Genomic DNA, 15,854 nt, shown 5'->3' on the forward strand with positions numbered 1-15,854 from the left:
TGTTTACATTAAAGTTAAAAGGTCTGCTTCCTCTCTACAAATCCTCATTATAATGGTTTGTCCACAATTATTTAAGATGCAGTACAAATTATACTTCAAAATTACTGCTAGATTAAAATTATGGTTAAGGTAAACATTATTGTCCCCGCAGGGAAATTTGTCCTCTGCATTTGACTCATCCTTCAACAATGCTGGAGCAATTAGCCACCCAAAAATATATAAATCTTTCATGAATTATAGGATATGACTAAACCTCATGCAGACATTTGTCCTTGTTTGGTCCCAGATTAGTCCTGATGTAGATTTGGTTTGCTCTAGTCCAGGTTTAGTTCCTGTTCAGTCCTAGTTTAGTCTGTTTTTATGGGATGGAGTGACCCTGAGTCATAGTGTAGTCTGTATTTTTTGGTTTTGTCAATAAAAAATATCTATTTGAAGAAAAACCATGACGAAATATATTACTGAACAAATCTAACCCTGCTCGGAAGTATGTGTCATCCGTGACTACGACAAAGGGGCCTGTGTGATGAGTAAGAGAGTGGCGGAAAACCTTAACCTTAACTTGGCCAGACCCAGGGCAAGAACAGGACTATACCAGGACTAGGGTTGACAAAAGTATCGAAAATCAGATACTAAAACTAGCCCCTTAACGCCGATTGTCACAAATATGCAATAAACTGTTTGGATCAAGACATAAGCCATGGTAGTGGCTGCATTCCCTCAAAGATGTTTAGTGCGTATGCAGGCTCTTCCTAGGAACCTTTGGCAAGCACTTGTTTCTAGTTGTCTCAAATTTGCAACATACCCAAATTTCTATTATTTTTTTGTTGCTATAGTCAAATTAATAACCTCACTTAATTTACTATCTACTTAAAGGCAAGAACACACACAAACTTTTTTTTAATATATATCTGTATTAGATAACAATATCCAAGTCTCACGTTACGAGGACTAATCAAAGGGTACATTAGAACTAAACTGGCCTAAAACCAGGCTCAAACCAAAATGTGAAACTTTAGACAACAAGGACATAGAAAGATGCAGATTCAGAGTCTGTGTGCATTCCTGGTGGCTGAGGCTGAGAAGAGCGTGTATAGCGCGGGGAATCGTGTGACACCTCTAGTGGTGTCAATTCATTTCAGGCTCAAAAATGGTACAATAGTGTCATTATCGAATCAGGACAATGGGCCTTTTGAGATCGGTGGAGAGGTCGTGCTACATAATGCTATTTGACGTTTCACATTCCTACACCAACTCTTCCTGCTAATCATTTTAACTTCACATATTTAAGGAGTGGAGTCACTGGTATAATTGTTTATTCATTATTTTTAATGGTGCACTATGTAAATTTTCTGGTGGAGGGTTTGTCTCCATGATTGTGTAATTACTTTCTTGGAATGTTTCACAGTATGGTATTAAACTTAACTATCTCCATGGAAACAAGCAGACCACAATACCGGTCAGATCTGTGTAGAGGATTGCTTGCTGACTGTAGGTGCTTAAGTTCTTTGAGCAATAAAAACACCCATAAATGAATGAATGGAGGATGGATAAGTTTAATGCCACACTGTGAAACATTTCAGACAAAATAATACTATCTTCATGGAAACAAACAGGTGGTGGATTCACAACCTAAAGGTCTGCACGGGACAGAATTTTCAGTCCCGCTCCCGCAAAGAATTGTAATTTTCGGTCCCACTCCCGCCTGATTGTTCTCCAATCACAACAGAGTCTGGAATGCTGTCACAGAAATCCCAGTATTTCACATTTGTTTCATTCACACATGTTTGAGCAACTCTTTATTATTAGTCTGGCTACATCTTCAAAGCTCAAAATGAGCTGTTCCTCCTTGTGATGTCATGAAGCTTTAGTTTTCAAGTTACCAGCTCCTTTTACCTTTAGTCAGCAGAGATTGGCAGTTGTGGAGCTCAAATGATCCAAATGATAAAAACACAGTAAACAACACAGTGGGGGCATTTCCTGTATTACCACATGACATCACAATGTGTTTTCTGTTTGCGAGAAGAACTCAGCCTAAATATCCAGAGTTTGTGTGTTAAACATATGTGAATGAAACAAAACAAAACTCCGGATATGTTTTTCACGAGGAAACAACATTATAACATAAATCAGAAAATAGCGTAATATGGGCCCTTTAATTCTCTTTTTGTGTTTAGTTCCAGCATTTGGTCTCCAGTGCCACAAATCAGCTGGGAGTTTGCGGTCCCCCTGCTGTACATAATGGTGTCGTGTTGTCATGAGAAAAAACAATCACATCCTCCAAAAAACAACTTAACAACATCCAACTGTTTACACATTCCAACAAAATCTATCATAAATCATTTTTATTTGACTGCTGTACCCAAGACTAAACTCACGCATATTTAAACTCATTTGAGCAAACACTAAAAGGACAGCCATATTTCATCCACCGTGGCATTTTCTCATAGATGTAAATTGAAGCAGTTTCCCACAGGTCTAGACCATGGTGGCATAAGCGCTTCACATTTGAGTCATTTCATTTAAAGCTGCATTGAGTAACTTGTCTGGTGCCTAGACCATAAACTTAAGAACCTCCATGGAGACTTGCAAGCCAAATTACAGGTTAGATTTTTGGAGAGGCGACCCCACTCTCTGTAAGAATGGATGGAAGAATGAAAGCTATTTTTGAGAAATAAGTAACACCTGTAGTTGAGTAAATGTAAGACAGATTAGTTTAATACCAGGCTGTGGACAACAGGCTCTATTCATGCTTATGTCACAAACTAGGATGCGATTACAACCTCCTGTTTACCAACCATGGATCTATTAAAATAACTGGATAGGGTATTTCTAGCTTGTAGCTGCTTCCAGTTGACGTAGTGGTCACTCACTGGTACTTCAGCGGAAAAAATCCTCTGGGCTGAGAAAGGATTTTTCTCATAGAGAGCAATGTAATCAAAAACTGCTCGTGTTTAGCTGACAGGGCGCCTACAACTTTCAAAAATGTTGGATTTGTTGGCGATTTTTACCTATTTTTAGATCATAAACTTTATCTCATCTTAAAATTCTTCAGTTGTCTTAAAAAATTCTTTATAATCATAAATCTCCGGCTCCGCTCTGCTCTGCTCTAGTTCCTCTCGCTCTGATTGGTCAAAGCGATCACAGAATACCGCGCTCCATGTGTGCGCTCGCGTTCATTTGCATGTGCCCACTGGAGAAAAGAGCACTACTGCGCATGCTCAATCGGCCCATAGCCACCGGAAGTACCGCACCGGGCTAAAGGCTAATCTGGAATCATTTGCCATTGAGCTCGGCCTATTGACTTGAATGGGCAGACAGTTTGAAACCTCAGGGCTTGGTATTTACTGACTGTGATAGAACCCATTGAAGTAAATGTGATCAGCGGTTAAATGAAGACTGCATATGTATGTGCTGTTTAGAATAATCTTGAATTTGGCGCTGTCATCACTTCTAATCGCATGTACCCAGTGCACTCAGAGTTGTATGTCAGTGGGGAAATTATGAAAACTGAGGTATGGTTGTAATTGTTGATTAGCCGATAGCATAACGGAACACTACAATGACATGTAGGTGAAGAACACTGGGCCATTTTCTCATTTTTCCTAGATTTTGTCAGACACTACTGCAAACAAAGCCTGCCAGAAGTTGTAATTGCATCTTTCCAAACGTCTTCCTGGTTTGTGACGTAAGCCTGAATAGAGCTTCTCCAGAAAAGTTACACAGTGGACCTTTTTGTTACACTATTTTAGTGTATAAATGTCACTTATTGCTTCTACTGAACAAAAAAGCACTGATTACAGATTTAAAACGGTTATTTCTATATGTTTATGATAAGACTACAAGCAGGTACAGCACAAGTATAATCTATTTTGCAGTTTTTTTACTCAGATAGTTTTTACACTATATGAGCATGAAAATTAGACTATAGGGGACCACCGTAGTCTCTTATATTAAAGGTGCACTCTGTAACTTTTCTGGTGGAGCATCCCTCACCTGCTCGTCTTCATGGAGATGTTATTGCTTTATCTAGAATTTTCCACAATAGAGATTAAACCCCTCTACACTGTAAAAAAAAAAAATCTATTCAAGTTCAGATGACTTGAATTAAGAACGTTTCATCGTGATTTGAGTCACTTTCACTTGACAAGTAAAATTACCTGCCAGTAGAATAAGACATTTTGTACTTAAACTATGAAAATACATCTGGCTACACTTAAAATAAGAAAAACAACAACTTTTTTCACTTAAAATAAGAAAACTAATTGAATGTCGCTTGAATTAAGAAAAACTAACTTATTCCATTGTAGATAATTTTACTTGTCAAGTTGAATCTACTCAAATAAAGTAAAATGTTGTTAATTTACAACAATACAGGTCAGATCTGCGGAACGAATATTGTATTTTTGAGAAATGGAAAAGCACCTGTAATGAACAAATGCTGGATAGATGTGTTTAATGTCATACCATGGAACATTCCAAGCAAAGTAATAAAAGAAAAGTTGCACAACGCACCTTTATTGGGAAACACTGATTGAATCGGAACATTTGCGTTGCTTTGACAGTTGGCCGGGATGGAGTCGGGATACGCCTGTTTCTGTGGCAACGAGGTGGAGCTGCAGGAGAGCGGGGAGTCACCTGGGATGGAGTGTAACCATGTCTGCTTCGGCAACCACAACCAGCCATGTGGGGGCGACGGATGGGTCATCATATTTGACAGTGAGTGAAAAATATATCTTCAGTCTTAAAGTGGATTACAGGCACACTGCTATAAAGAGAATATCTAATTTGAGTTAAAACGTACTGAGCTATTTTTGTATTTATTTATTTACTAGGGACAGTGCACATTAAAGGTCCTGAATGGACTCTTGTTAGCTTTAGTTAAGAATGCTTTAAGTTATGTTATTATGTGGGTATCGCCTCAAAAACATACCCAGAGTTTTGTTTTGCTTCATTCATACATGTTTGAGAAATTGCCAAATGCGGCCCTTTAACCTTTTAATCCGGCCAGACAAACTTGAATAAATTATAATAGTAAAAGTTGTAATGCTTTGTAATGATTTTCAGTTGAAATTCAAGCACGTTTTCTACATATCCCATGTTATTTTTTCTCTTATGAGGTGGATTACCAAAACACTCCTTTCATCTGCTCCTTGTCCGGCCCTTCTGTCAAATTTTAAATCCCTTTGTCACCCACGAGTCAAAAAGTTTGCCCACCCCTGGTCTATGTGCATCTCCAAAACTGCAAATGCTCTGTTCCCCCTTGCGATGTCATGAAGCAGTAGTTTTCAAATTAACAGCTACCTTTAACCTTTTATTCAGTAGAAAGTGTGTTTTATGTTTGAAAGAAAAACGCCTAAATATGCAGTTTGTGTGTTAAACAAGTAAATGAAATAAAACACAACTCCATGTACGTTTTTGATGTGGAAACGACATTACCGACAGTAATATCGGCCCTTTAATGAATTTTATGAAGGATTATAGCTACCAAGATAATTCATCCGCATTGCCTAGGCAGGTAACAAAACTGGCTCTAAGTCTTTTAAATCGCTTAGTCACTTACTTGATTGATGGTGTCTTACTTTACTCAAATTTGTATTAGTTAACTAGTATTTTACTGGGATTATAAGGATTGGGGAGAGAAATGTGAGTTTACTCTGTCTTTAGTTTGTTTAACTTTTGTTTTTAGTCATTTTTTTTGCCTGAAATCCATGTCAGCCTGTGGTCTTGTGAGTGCAGTTTACGTCAAATACATTGTCAGATTATAGAGGTTGGATTTAGCCTTGATGTCATGGTGAAATATTCATACATGGTGAAAAGTTTTAGCACATTCCTAAAACAAAATTATATGTTGAAACTAGTCAGTTATTATTTTGTTTTTGTGAACTCAGGTAATCCCAGCTTGTGTAGATATTGTGTCTTTGCTGTGTAGTTTGTCTTGGCTTTGCAAACACTACCTACTGCTAGATTGAATCACTCTAATGTAAACAAATGATAACAGGATGAAGGAAAAAGGTACTTTCCCAAACCTCTGTGCCATTTGAGATTTCTACAACAACATCTTACATCATAGAAAACACACTGAAATTCACAGTGGCTCTGATTTCCCTGTGTCACACTTACTGTCTTGTCAGCAGACTAGAGTTTTAAAGGTCTTATATTACACTAAATTGAGCCACGTTAAAATGTTGTCATCTACTCAGAAACATACCTGGAGTTGTGTTTTGTTTCATTCATGCATGTTTGAGTAATCCTTTATTGTTATTTTATTTTTCTGTTAAGATCAAAATGCTCTGTTCCACCTTGTCATGAAGCGGTAATTTTCAAGTTAACAACTACATATTATTATTTCATTATTTCATTATTTATTTATTTGTAAAAGCACATATTAATGAACATTTAAAATGCAAAATGTAAAGATTATAGCCAATTTGTCTAATTTCCATCTTAAATCCCTCAGCAGATTGATGTGAAATCACCTACAGGACAGGGAAAAGTATAGCAACAATCACACAAATGTGCATACAATTCATTTCAAACAGTTCATTTGAAGTTCGAAGTCAAGAGCCCTTCAATATATAAAAAAAATGTAATGTTTGTTAAACATGGTGACATATTTGACCATTGAACAATTTGACCTTTTGTTCAGTAGATATTGGCAGTTCAGGTCTGAATTAATCCAAATTAATCTCGTCAAGGTGCATGGAGTTTAAAAACATTACTTCCTGACCGCATATTACCACATGATATCACAAGGTGTTTTTCGTCTGAGAGAACTTTGCGTAAAAATGCAGGGTTTGCACGTTAAACATGTGTGAATGAAACAAAACATAACCCCAGGTCTGTTTTTGACGAGAAACATTTTAACATAGAACAAAAAAATGCGTAATATGGACCTTTAACTTAACTGAACTGTTTACTTGCTTCCCTAAAATGAAAAAGAAATTTGAATTTAATCTGCATCCTACGCTGTGATCTCCACGTCAGGGTGCAGGCATAATCATAACTCTTAAGTACAGGGCTGCAGAGGTGAGGGGCTAAGTGCATTTTGTGTGCTCCTGTAAAGTTTATAGGAAGTGAGGTGAGGACAGTTGGTGCTGCTGGCATTTTTCACACCTGTCATTAAAACTGTGGTTGGATTTTAGCACACTCCCAGAAAGGTCAACAAGGTGATATTCTCTAGTGCGTATAGTGGACAATTCAAACCTGAACTTGGAGCACTTTTTGTAGTGTAAACTTTTATGAAGGATTTATGTATTTTGGTCTGTGCACAATGTAAATACTATGAGGGGGAGTGGACTTTCTTTTATTAAGTCTTTGCAGATGAAGGTGGTGATTTAAAATGTCTAAAATATAAAATAATGATCCACGGATGTTGTAGACGGTAACTATACAGCAGACAAACGCATAATATATCAGAAGTAAATTTCTGATTCAATTTTCCCATGGACTATTTGAAAAAAAAAAACTATATTAAAAGTTTGAAAGCTTGCTCAGATATAATCAACTAAGTAGAAACTAATGAGCACAGGACCTATACTTAAACTTCAAATATTCAAAAACTTCAAAAACTTTATAAACTGTAAACTTATTAAAACATTTCACCAAATCTTGTTTTAAACATGCTTTTTGGACTTAAAGCCACTGTCTTGGATGGATATTACTAAGCACAAAGCTAAATTTACTTCTGGAACCATAGCAGATCTGCAGATTGCGGTCACTGTTTAGCTCCATTCTTCTATGACCAGCTTCAGGAAATTAAACTTTTTGAACTAAGTTAAAGTAATAAAATAGTCAGATAAAAAGTGTTCCACACTAGGTTTATATATATATAATATGAATGCAACTGACTCTTAATTATGGAGTGTAGTCAGTGATCATTATTTCTATTGTGCATGAAAATAATAATTTCTTTCTTTATTTTCTTTTTTGACATTTGGATTTAATAATGTCTTTGTTCTAATAGTTTTTGGGATGTGCTTTTGAATCTATAGAGATAACAATCTCAAGATATAATTATGATTATTTTAATAATATATAGTACATATTGAATTGCAGTGTTGGGAAGTAACTCAATACATGTACCGAGAATATGTGTTCTTATAACAAAATTTAATAACAGTATTCAGGCACAGTTAGTTTTCTAAAATCAAAGGAATACTTTGCAATACATGATTACAAAATACTGGCTTCAAACTGCACAATATCAGTGAGAAAAATAGAAAACATTGCTATTATACCATGTGCATGTGTATTTTTCGTTCTCCAGTCAGTGTGGAAATGCTTAATAATCATAAAGCTGTTTTCAATCTTGTATTGCATCTTTACACTATAATTTATGTGCAACTCTGCGTGAAAGTATGTTAAGTATCCAGAATACAGTACTCTGACTGGCCCATGTATCAGAATACATTACAAAATACATTTTAAGGCATTCAGTATTCTGTAACTAAATACATTTTCAAAGTAATTTTCTCATCAGTGTTAAATTGCAAAGACTTATTTTTCCTTCTAAATTGCCCCAACTATAATTTCCTTCGTTCTGAAAAAGCATGATTACTTGACCAATGTGCTCCACATACAAAACCACGGCACACTGGATTATTCATAGAGAAGAATGAGCAGGTTCATGCACCTTTCAAAACCTCTGCAAATAAGTTTAAATTAATTTAGCAGAAAATTGCACACAGATTCTCCTGCCTTTTTATATTCCAAAGAAGCACACGTCCTCATCACTGACTCTAATATAAACTCTGGAGCAGTTTTTAATTTCACACTTCTGTAACGTTCCCTCTTCCAGCTCGTGTGGGGGCCTGCGGTGGCAACTACACATCCCCTTCTGGAGTCATCTACTCTCCTGATTTTCCTGACAAGTACAACCCTGGCCGTGTGTGTTACTGGACCATACAAGTACCGGGGGCCTCTGCCATCATCTTCAACTTCACCTTCTTTGACATTTCGGACCAGACAGACATGGTGGAGATGTTGGACGGTTACACGAACCAGGTGGTGGCACGTTTTGACTGGCGTAGCCCACCACGAGAGCTGGTCAATATCACTGGAGATTTTGTCATCTTGTACTTCTTCTCCGATCGCACCAACCAGGCCCAAGGATTCGCCCTGCTTTACCAAGGTCAGAGAAAAGTACTACTAAAAAGTGTGTTAAAGTTTTGAGTGATGAAATGTTGTGCTGCCTCCAAACAAGGGTGACTGTAGTAGTAAAAATGGGACATGGTGGCTCTATAAATAGAATAGTTCATAGATAGGCCTGTCACTAGAACAAACTTTGAAGTATGATATATTGCTTCAGAGATATACTGTCATAGAAATAATGATAATATTGAAACTACTTCATGTCACTGACACAAAAAACTATATAAAAAAGTTTAAAGTAGGCAGTATCATTAAAGGTGCATTGCGTATCTTTTCTGATAGAGGGTGCGTCCGTTATTGCCTTGTCTGGAATGTTTCACACTATGGTATTAAACCTTTATATGTCCATGGAGATCAAACCAGATCAAGTTACAGGTCAGATCTGTGGCAAGGCAACCCCGCTCACAGTCAGAATGTTTGTTTTTCTAGGTATTTTTGAGCTATAAAACCACCTGTAATTTAATAAATGTAAAGTGGAGCTGTTTAATGCCATACTGTGTAACATTCCAGAAAGAACAATGACATATTCGTAGAAACAAGTAGGAACGGACCCCCAGTCAAAAAGTTACATAATGCAGCATACACAGCTTTAAGGTGCAACATATAAATAAGGTTAATAATTAGACATAGAAGTCACTTGTTCATCCTTTTACAGCTCAAATGTTATTGTATTACAAGAAATACACCAAATACATTTTCAAGTATACTTTTAACAGTGAAACTCTGAAGGACCCTCCACCAGAAAAGTTACACCGTGCACCTTTAACAACTTTAAAGTTGCAGTCACTTTTGTAAGTCACTTTTGCAGTAAGTCACTTTGAGGGGGAGATGGCCATCTGCTTTTCTCTATGGAGATGTTATTGCTTGGCCTGGGATTTTCCACAGTATAGCATTATCTTATCTAGATTTTCTGATCTATGTTATAATGTTGTTTTCTCATCAAAAACATACCTGGAGTTGTGTTTTGTTTCATTTACATGTTTTTAACACAAACATTTTTAACGCAAACCCTGTATATTGAGTTCTTCTTCCAACAGACTAATAATTCAGTTTTACTCAAACACATGTCAATGAAACTAAACACAACTCTGAGTACGTTTCTGATGAGATAACAACATCCTAACATGTCTTAAAGCTCACAAGAATCCAGTTTGCGTATTATAGGACTTTAATCTCACTTTTTTTTGTAAACAATTCACATGGCACCAATGAAAACCTAGCACATTAAACCTAACCTGTCTATGGGGTGGGAAACAGGGAGCTCAAACCAACAGAAGGACAGATGGTTACCTCTCCCTCAGCCCCAGCCTCACATTTGTATGTCCAGGTGTGTGCTGTGCTCTGTGGCTGTCTGGAGCAGATTTTCATGGCACTACTTGAATGGACTCTGGCTTTTAGCTGCAGTGAGGCACTTGTCACACCACTGGCGAGCCCTTCTCTTTCCATTTGCCAGTCAATGTCTCAGCGCCCGGGGTAACGCTGCATATTTAAATACGGGTTTTGTTTTTTCTAAGAGCTCCCTGTTATCAGACTGCAGCAGCCTGGTCTCTGCTCCTAAACCAATATCACAGCCAGCTGAACTCTTCATGCCTCCTACTTGGACTAAATCAGTGCGGGGATATATGAAGCATGCTGGGGTCAAGTATATCACATATACAATAAATATTTTCAAGTGTAGAGCAGCTACTGAGTAAAAACAAATGCACTATTCCAGTTTTTCAAGTTAACAGCTATCTTTTACTTTTAGTTCAGTAGAGATTGGAAATTCCAGGACCAAAATCATCCATATTATACTAGTGAAGGTGTATGGAGTTTAAAAACAGAGTGGAAGACTTAATGTATTGCCTCATGACACAAGGTGGACTGTTTTCCGTCTGAGCAAATAGTAAAACATGAGGATGAATACAGGCGAACCAGGTGAGAACCAGTTACGTCTAAGATAAATAAATATAATAAAATGCAAATAATAAAAAGCTTCAAGCTGTTCCATAGACAAGAGCCATATTACTAGAAAGACGCCTCTCCGTGACTGTGTGTCCAGACTTTGCGAAGGTTCATAGGGTAAACGCAGTAAGAAGCCCCAAGACCATTAAGACATTTAAAAACCAGTAAAAGATCTTTAGCACTGAAAAAACGGTATGCCCACTAGACACACATGTTAAAGAATCAGCTCTACGTTTTTTAATCCTTTCCTTATGTGCACAAAGCTGCGTCTGGCCGTGCGTTCAGGTTAAAACAAACTAAATTTATTGCAAACACTCTTTCCAGCGTGTCTGGAGTAGCCCTCGACACCACATGTTTACGGCTTACACAGATGGTCCTGCAACTTCAGCTGCTTTGGCGCAATATTAAGCATTCACTCGTGCTTCGCTGTATATAAGTCCTTTCAACATTCGCGTCAACACTGTGTATCCTATTACTGCGAGAGGAGAGCTTAGCCACAGTAACAGCTCTGCTAAGTGATCCGTGTCCAGCGAGAGGCGAAACTACAAACAACATGGCCGCCGCGGGATCTTGGGTTTCACTGTACACTATCACTCATCGCTCCATAAAACAGAAATACAACTGTCACATTTTACAAATTGGAGATGGAGAGTTGAACCACAGTAGTGTGAGGCAGCTGCCGAAAGGGAACCAGAAAACATGTCCAATGAGCTGTTCAGTGTACAGGGTGTTCTACTGTATATTTGACAAATGTTGGTGAAACCTAAACAGAAACATATGGAAGGTTGAGTTTAGTTCACATTATTGTAGGCCTGCCGTGGTAATTACTATGTCGAACAATCATGTTTGGGGGTCAGTGTTTCACATGTACTTTTTCTCTGTACTAGTGGGAAAATATAGGTTATTTTTCTGTACTATGATAAAATTATGAACTTGAATTATTACTCATTGTAGACACAAACTAACTTACTATTTTGTTAGTTATTCATCAACAGATCATATTTTTTAACAATATTGTACAATTAGAATATGTTTTTGTGGGTAATTCTGCTTTATGGTTTGGTTTTAATATCATTTTGCATTGTCTGTACTGACTACTTCACATTTTAAAAGAATGAGTAGGAATAGTATTTGAATAAAATGTTCTTTGTAATAATTGTAAATCTTTAAGAGTGTTTTGGAGGGACATCAAGAAAACAAGACAATGTGAGAATAAATTATATGTAATAATTTAATACACTATAGTAAACATAAAAAGTATAATAAAATATATCTATGTATATATATTGTTTTCCTAGTACCCGAATGAGGGAGTACTCAAAGTGCTAGACAAAGCTTTGGGGGTACCCGAGCCAAAAAAGGTTGGGACTAAAGTCTTAGATGCAAAGACAATCATCCATCATCCACTGCAAATGTTTAATCCAATATTAGAATATTTAATCCCACTAAAACGCATACCCATATTTTGTCTTCCAGCACTCCGAGATCCAGACAGACCCGACTCCGAAGAGGATGGGGAGGGCATTTCCAGTACCACAGGCCCACAGCTGGCTGGAGGAGTGACTGAGCGTTCCAACGGCACCACCGGGGGGCGCTCTACTTCGATCCTCTACGTCATCACGTCCAGCCCTGGGAAACCGGAGCACAACATGCCAGGTCAGTGGGCTGGACGCTCCCAGACCACCGGCCACAGCGCTAGTATGTGTCCCCCTGTGTCTTCTCCGCACTGGGGAAACTTTCTCTGTCCCTGCTCCTTTCTTACTCTTTCTGCTGGTCCATGTAAATCTTTACAATGTTAATCAAATAATTAGTCAGCCAGTCACAAACATACGGGCAGAACCACAGCTCTAAATGCAAGGAACAAATTGTCACATTTAGACAGTGGTTGAACGTAAAGGAAAAGTTGTAAATTACTGTACTTAAGTGAAACACTTTGGTATCTGTACTTTTGGAGTACATTTTTAAGTGAATATTTTTTACTTTTACTTCACTACAATTGAGAGCAGGTATCTGCACTTTCTTCTCCACTATATTTTTGAACTAGACTGAAAAGTTAAAAAAATGTATTATTGTGTGAGACTTGTTGAAAAGCCTGCAGGGTTTATATTTTATCAAGGTCACAGTTTGTGCAAACAAAAATGATTGTTTCTGTTGAACAAAATTCTGCACAAATCATTACATTTAAAGCTTTATTAGATCTCAGACACAGAATTCTTTAACTTTTTACTCTTTAAGTACATTTTTAAAAAAGTACTTTAATACTTTTACTTAGATTCTTTCATGTCATACTTTTACTTTTACTTGAGTATTTTTTTCTTCTGTATCTGTACTTTCACTTAAGTAACAAAATTAAGTTTCCACCACTACATTTAGATGTACACTTTTAGAAGTATTAGTAGTAGCAGGCATGATGCAGCATAGCATTGTTTATTGTCCGTTTATACAATTTGGCTCATACAACAGTTATGAATTACTTCTTTGTTTATTGGCTTGTTTATTGGCTTGACAAGATGATTAAAATAACCAATCAGTTTTTCCCTTGTATTGATCAAGCAATACAGTACCTATTGATATATTGCAGTGACATCATCCTGGGGGCGTTCTACATTTTCTATGACTTAATATTTCTGCTGTTACCACAGTGACACAATGCAGACATTAGCAAACACTGCCTAAAAAGGTTTAAAGTCTGAAAACTCATGAAAAAAATACAAAATTAATATAACCTTTGATTAATACAAGGACTAGAGTGGGTTTAACAGCACAGATTTTACCACCAAGTCAGATCTTTATGGTCAGATTCAAACAGAGTAGTGCTCACAGTTTGCATCACACCCCCAGGAAATGTTGCTGACATGATTAAAAACAAATGCATATAGCTTTCGATCTCAGTTACATCAACCAGACTTTATGCCATTCTCCAATTTTTTACTCCACTCCAAACCACATCCTTCTTCTGACAGAAGACTGGCTGAAGACCTCTTTATCAAAAAAACCCAAGCAGATCATTGATAATTGAAAATGATTGCATCTAGATTTGACTGAGAGCCCTTCTTTTCCTTTTAACCTCTGCACAAATTGCTCATAAGTTTCTGTCTCAAAGAGCTATCCATCAGCTCTATTTCTCAACTAAAGGAAACCAGATGTTCTCCCAAAATCATTACTGTTTCCCAACTGCTTTCTTGCCAAACACATCTAACAGGTGTGTTTGTGCTTAGACCATTTGCTAATTCTATCATTATGTTACTCTATACGGTGAAGATAGTGTGTGTTGCTGTGATTCATGCACTGAGGTCTTCTTCTGTCTGTTTTTAGTGTGGACCATCTATGCTCTGGCCGCTCTGCTCATCCTCACTGTCATCGCCATGGTGGCCAAGCTGCTGCTGCACATCACAGTCAAGTAAGTTTATATTTTCATTTGATTTAATTTTATTTTATTTGAGTAAATAGTCACACAGGGTAACACAAGGACAGCATTTTTAAATAAATACTACAGAGACAATATAAAAAGACTTAACTAAATTACTCTTTATCAATACAAAACATGCTAAGAAATCACGCAAATGGTACATTACAAAAAAGTTTACTTATTATGTGAAATTATTAATTAAAATATGTCACCCTGGCTTGCATTCTGGAGTCAGTGGTTATGGTGACAAAGGGGTTAGTACTATTCTCCTACATCGGGCACAATTTGGTTAGCCTGATTCATCAGCCGGTTTCACTTCATTTTACTTCGTAGAAACCGTCTGACCTCACAGTGTTAGAATTTGTTCGCTCAACAGGAGGCGGGTACTTTTTATCATTTAACCAATCGCTGCTATTTAGTAGTCACATATGTGATGCGCCGCTAAGGGGCTAACTGGTATATTAAGCTTTTCCCAAATCCTGTAGGAAGAAGGGCAATAACGTCTTTCCCCTTGATGAAATTCACCAAACATTCTCTTTGTTCCGGCTTTAAATTCTCGATCTCGGGAATCATTGACAACACAGAATATATGGCTCTTCACTGACTGGCAAGTGCCCGAACTTGCACTTCCGGGGTTTTTGCGAACGTCTAGTGTATTTTGATTCCTGAGCTAGGTGCTGGAGAGAAATTAAATTGAGACACTAGGTGGCGCCAGCCTGGCCACATTTTGGTGTCAATCTTTAAAAAAAAAAAAAGATGACAAATATGAATGAAAAATCATCATTATTTCTGTAATTTAAAGTTAAAATTTCTGAAGTTGGGGGTACTGTAGTTTAATTGAATGCACTAGTATGTTAAAATGTATTTGTATATTGATGGATAAGAATAAATACTTATCTATAAGCAATACAAAAACATGATATCAGTTATATCACAACCTATAAGTATCACAACCCACATGTAATTTTTGGTAGTATTAATTATCATGATCAACATGTTACTGCAAGAAGTTTTTGACACCCTTAACCATTGGAGACCTAAATTAGAGATAGACCAGTATATCAGTTGGTAGATATATCAGGCAGATATTTGGACTTTTTAGTGTATTGGCTGTTGGCCTTAAATCCCCTGCATCGGCCGATATTTGAAAAACACAAAAAGCGTGACTATACAGCTCTCTTATAGGTTTGGGGTAGTTTGTCATAGATTTAAATTATATAAATTTGAGAAAATAATCTAAATCAGCCCAAAATATCATCCCAAAATTTGGCAGAGCTTATCTCAGCTTCTCTGTATTCTAAACAACTGGCATTGGCCATGAAAAAAAACATATCAGTCGATCTCTTAACGT

The 15,854-nt window shown here is 37.1% G+C and overlaps 1 protein-coding gene across 2 annotated transcripts in view; it reads left to right on the top strand.

Moving 5' to 3' along the window:
- The window catches only part of kremen1 (kringle containing transmembrane protein 1), a 115,243-nt gene that overhangs the window by 94,900 nt on the left and 4,489 nt on the right, over positions 1–15,854 (top strand). Inside the window, exons 5-8 of one of the 2 annotated variants that reach the window (XM_055162021.1) lie at positions 4,563–4,716; positions 8,798–9,130; positions 12,571–12,792; positions 14,410–14,494. In XM_055162021.1, the coding sequence (XP_055017996.1) occupies positions 4,563–4,716; positions 8,798–9,130; positions 12,571–12,792; positions 14,410–14,494 (794 nt within the window). The remainder of the gene's footprint in view (positions 1–4,562; positions 4,717–8,797; positions 9,131–12,570; positions 12,793–14,409; positions 14,495–15,854) is intronic. The other variant, XM_020937926.2, reaches the window with a different exon arrangement.

This window comes from Boleophthalmus pectinirostris, unplaced genomic scaffold (assembly GCF_026225935.1).
Source record: "Boleophthalmus pectinirostris isolate CB_2022bp ecotype Guang Dong unplaced genomic scaffold, ASM2622593v1 HiC_scaffold_4, whole genome shotgun sequence".
In the NCBI taxonomy this organism is placed as follows: domain Eukaryota; kingdom Metazoa; phylum Chordata; class Actinopteri; order Gobiiformes; family Gobiidae; genus Boleophthalmus; species Boleophthalmus pectinirostris.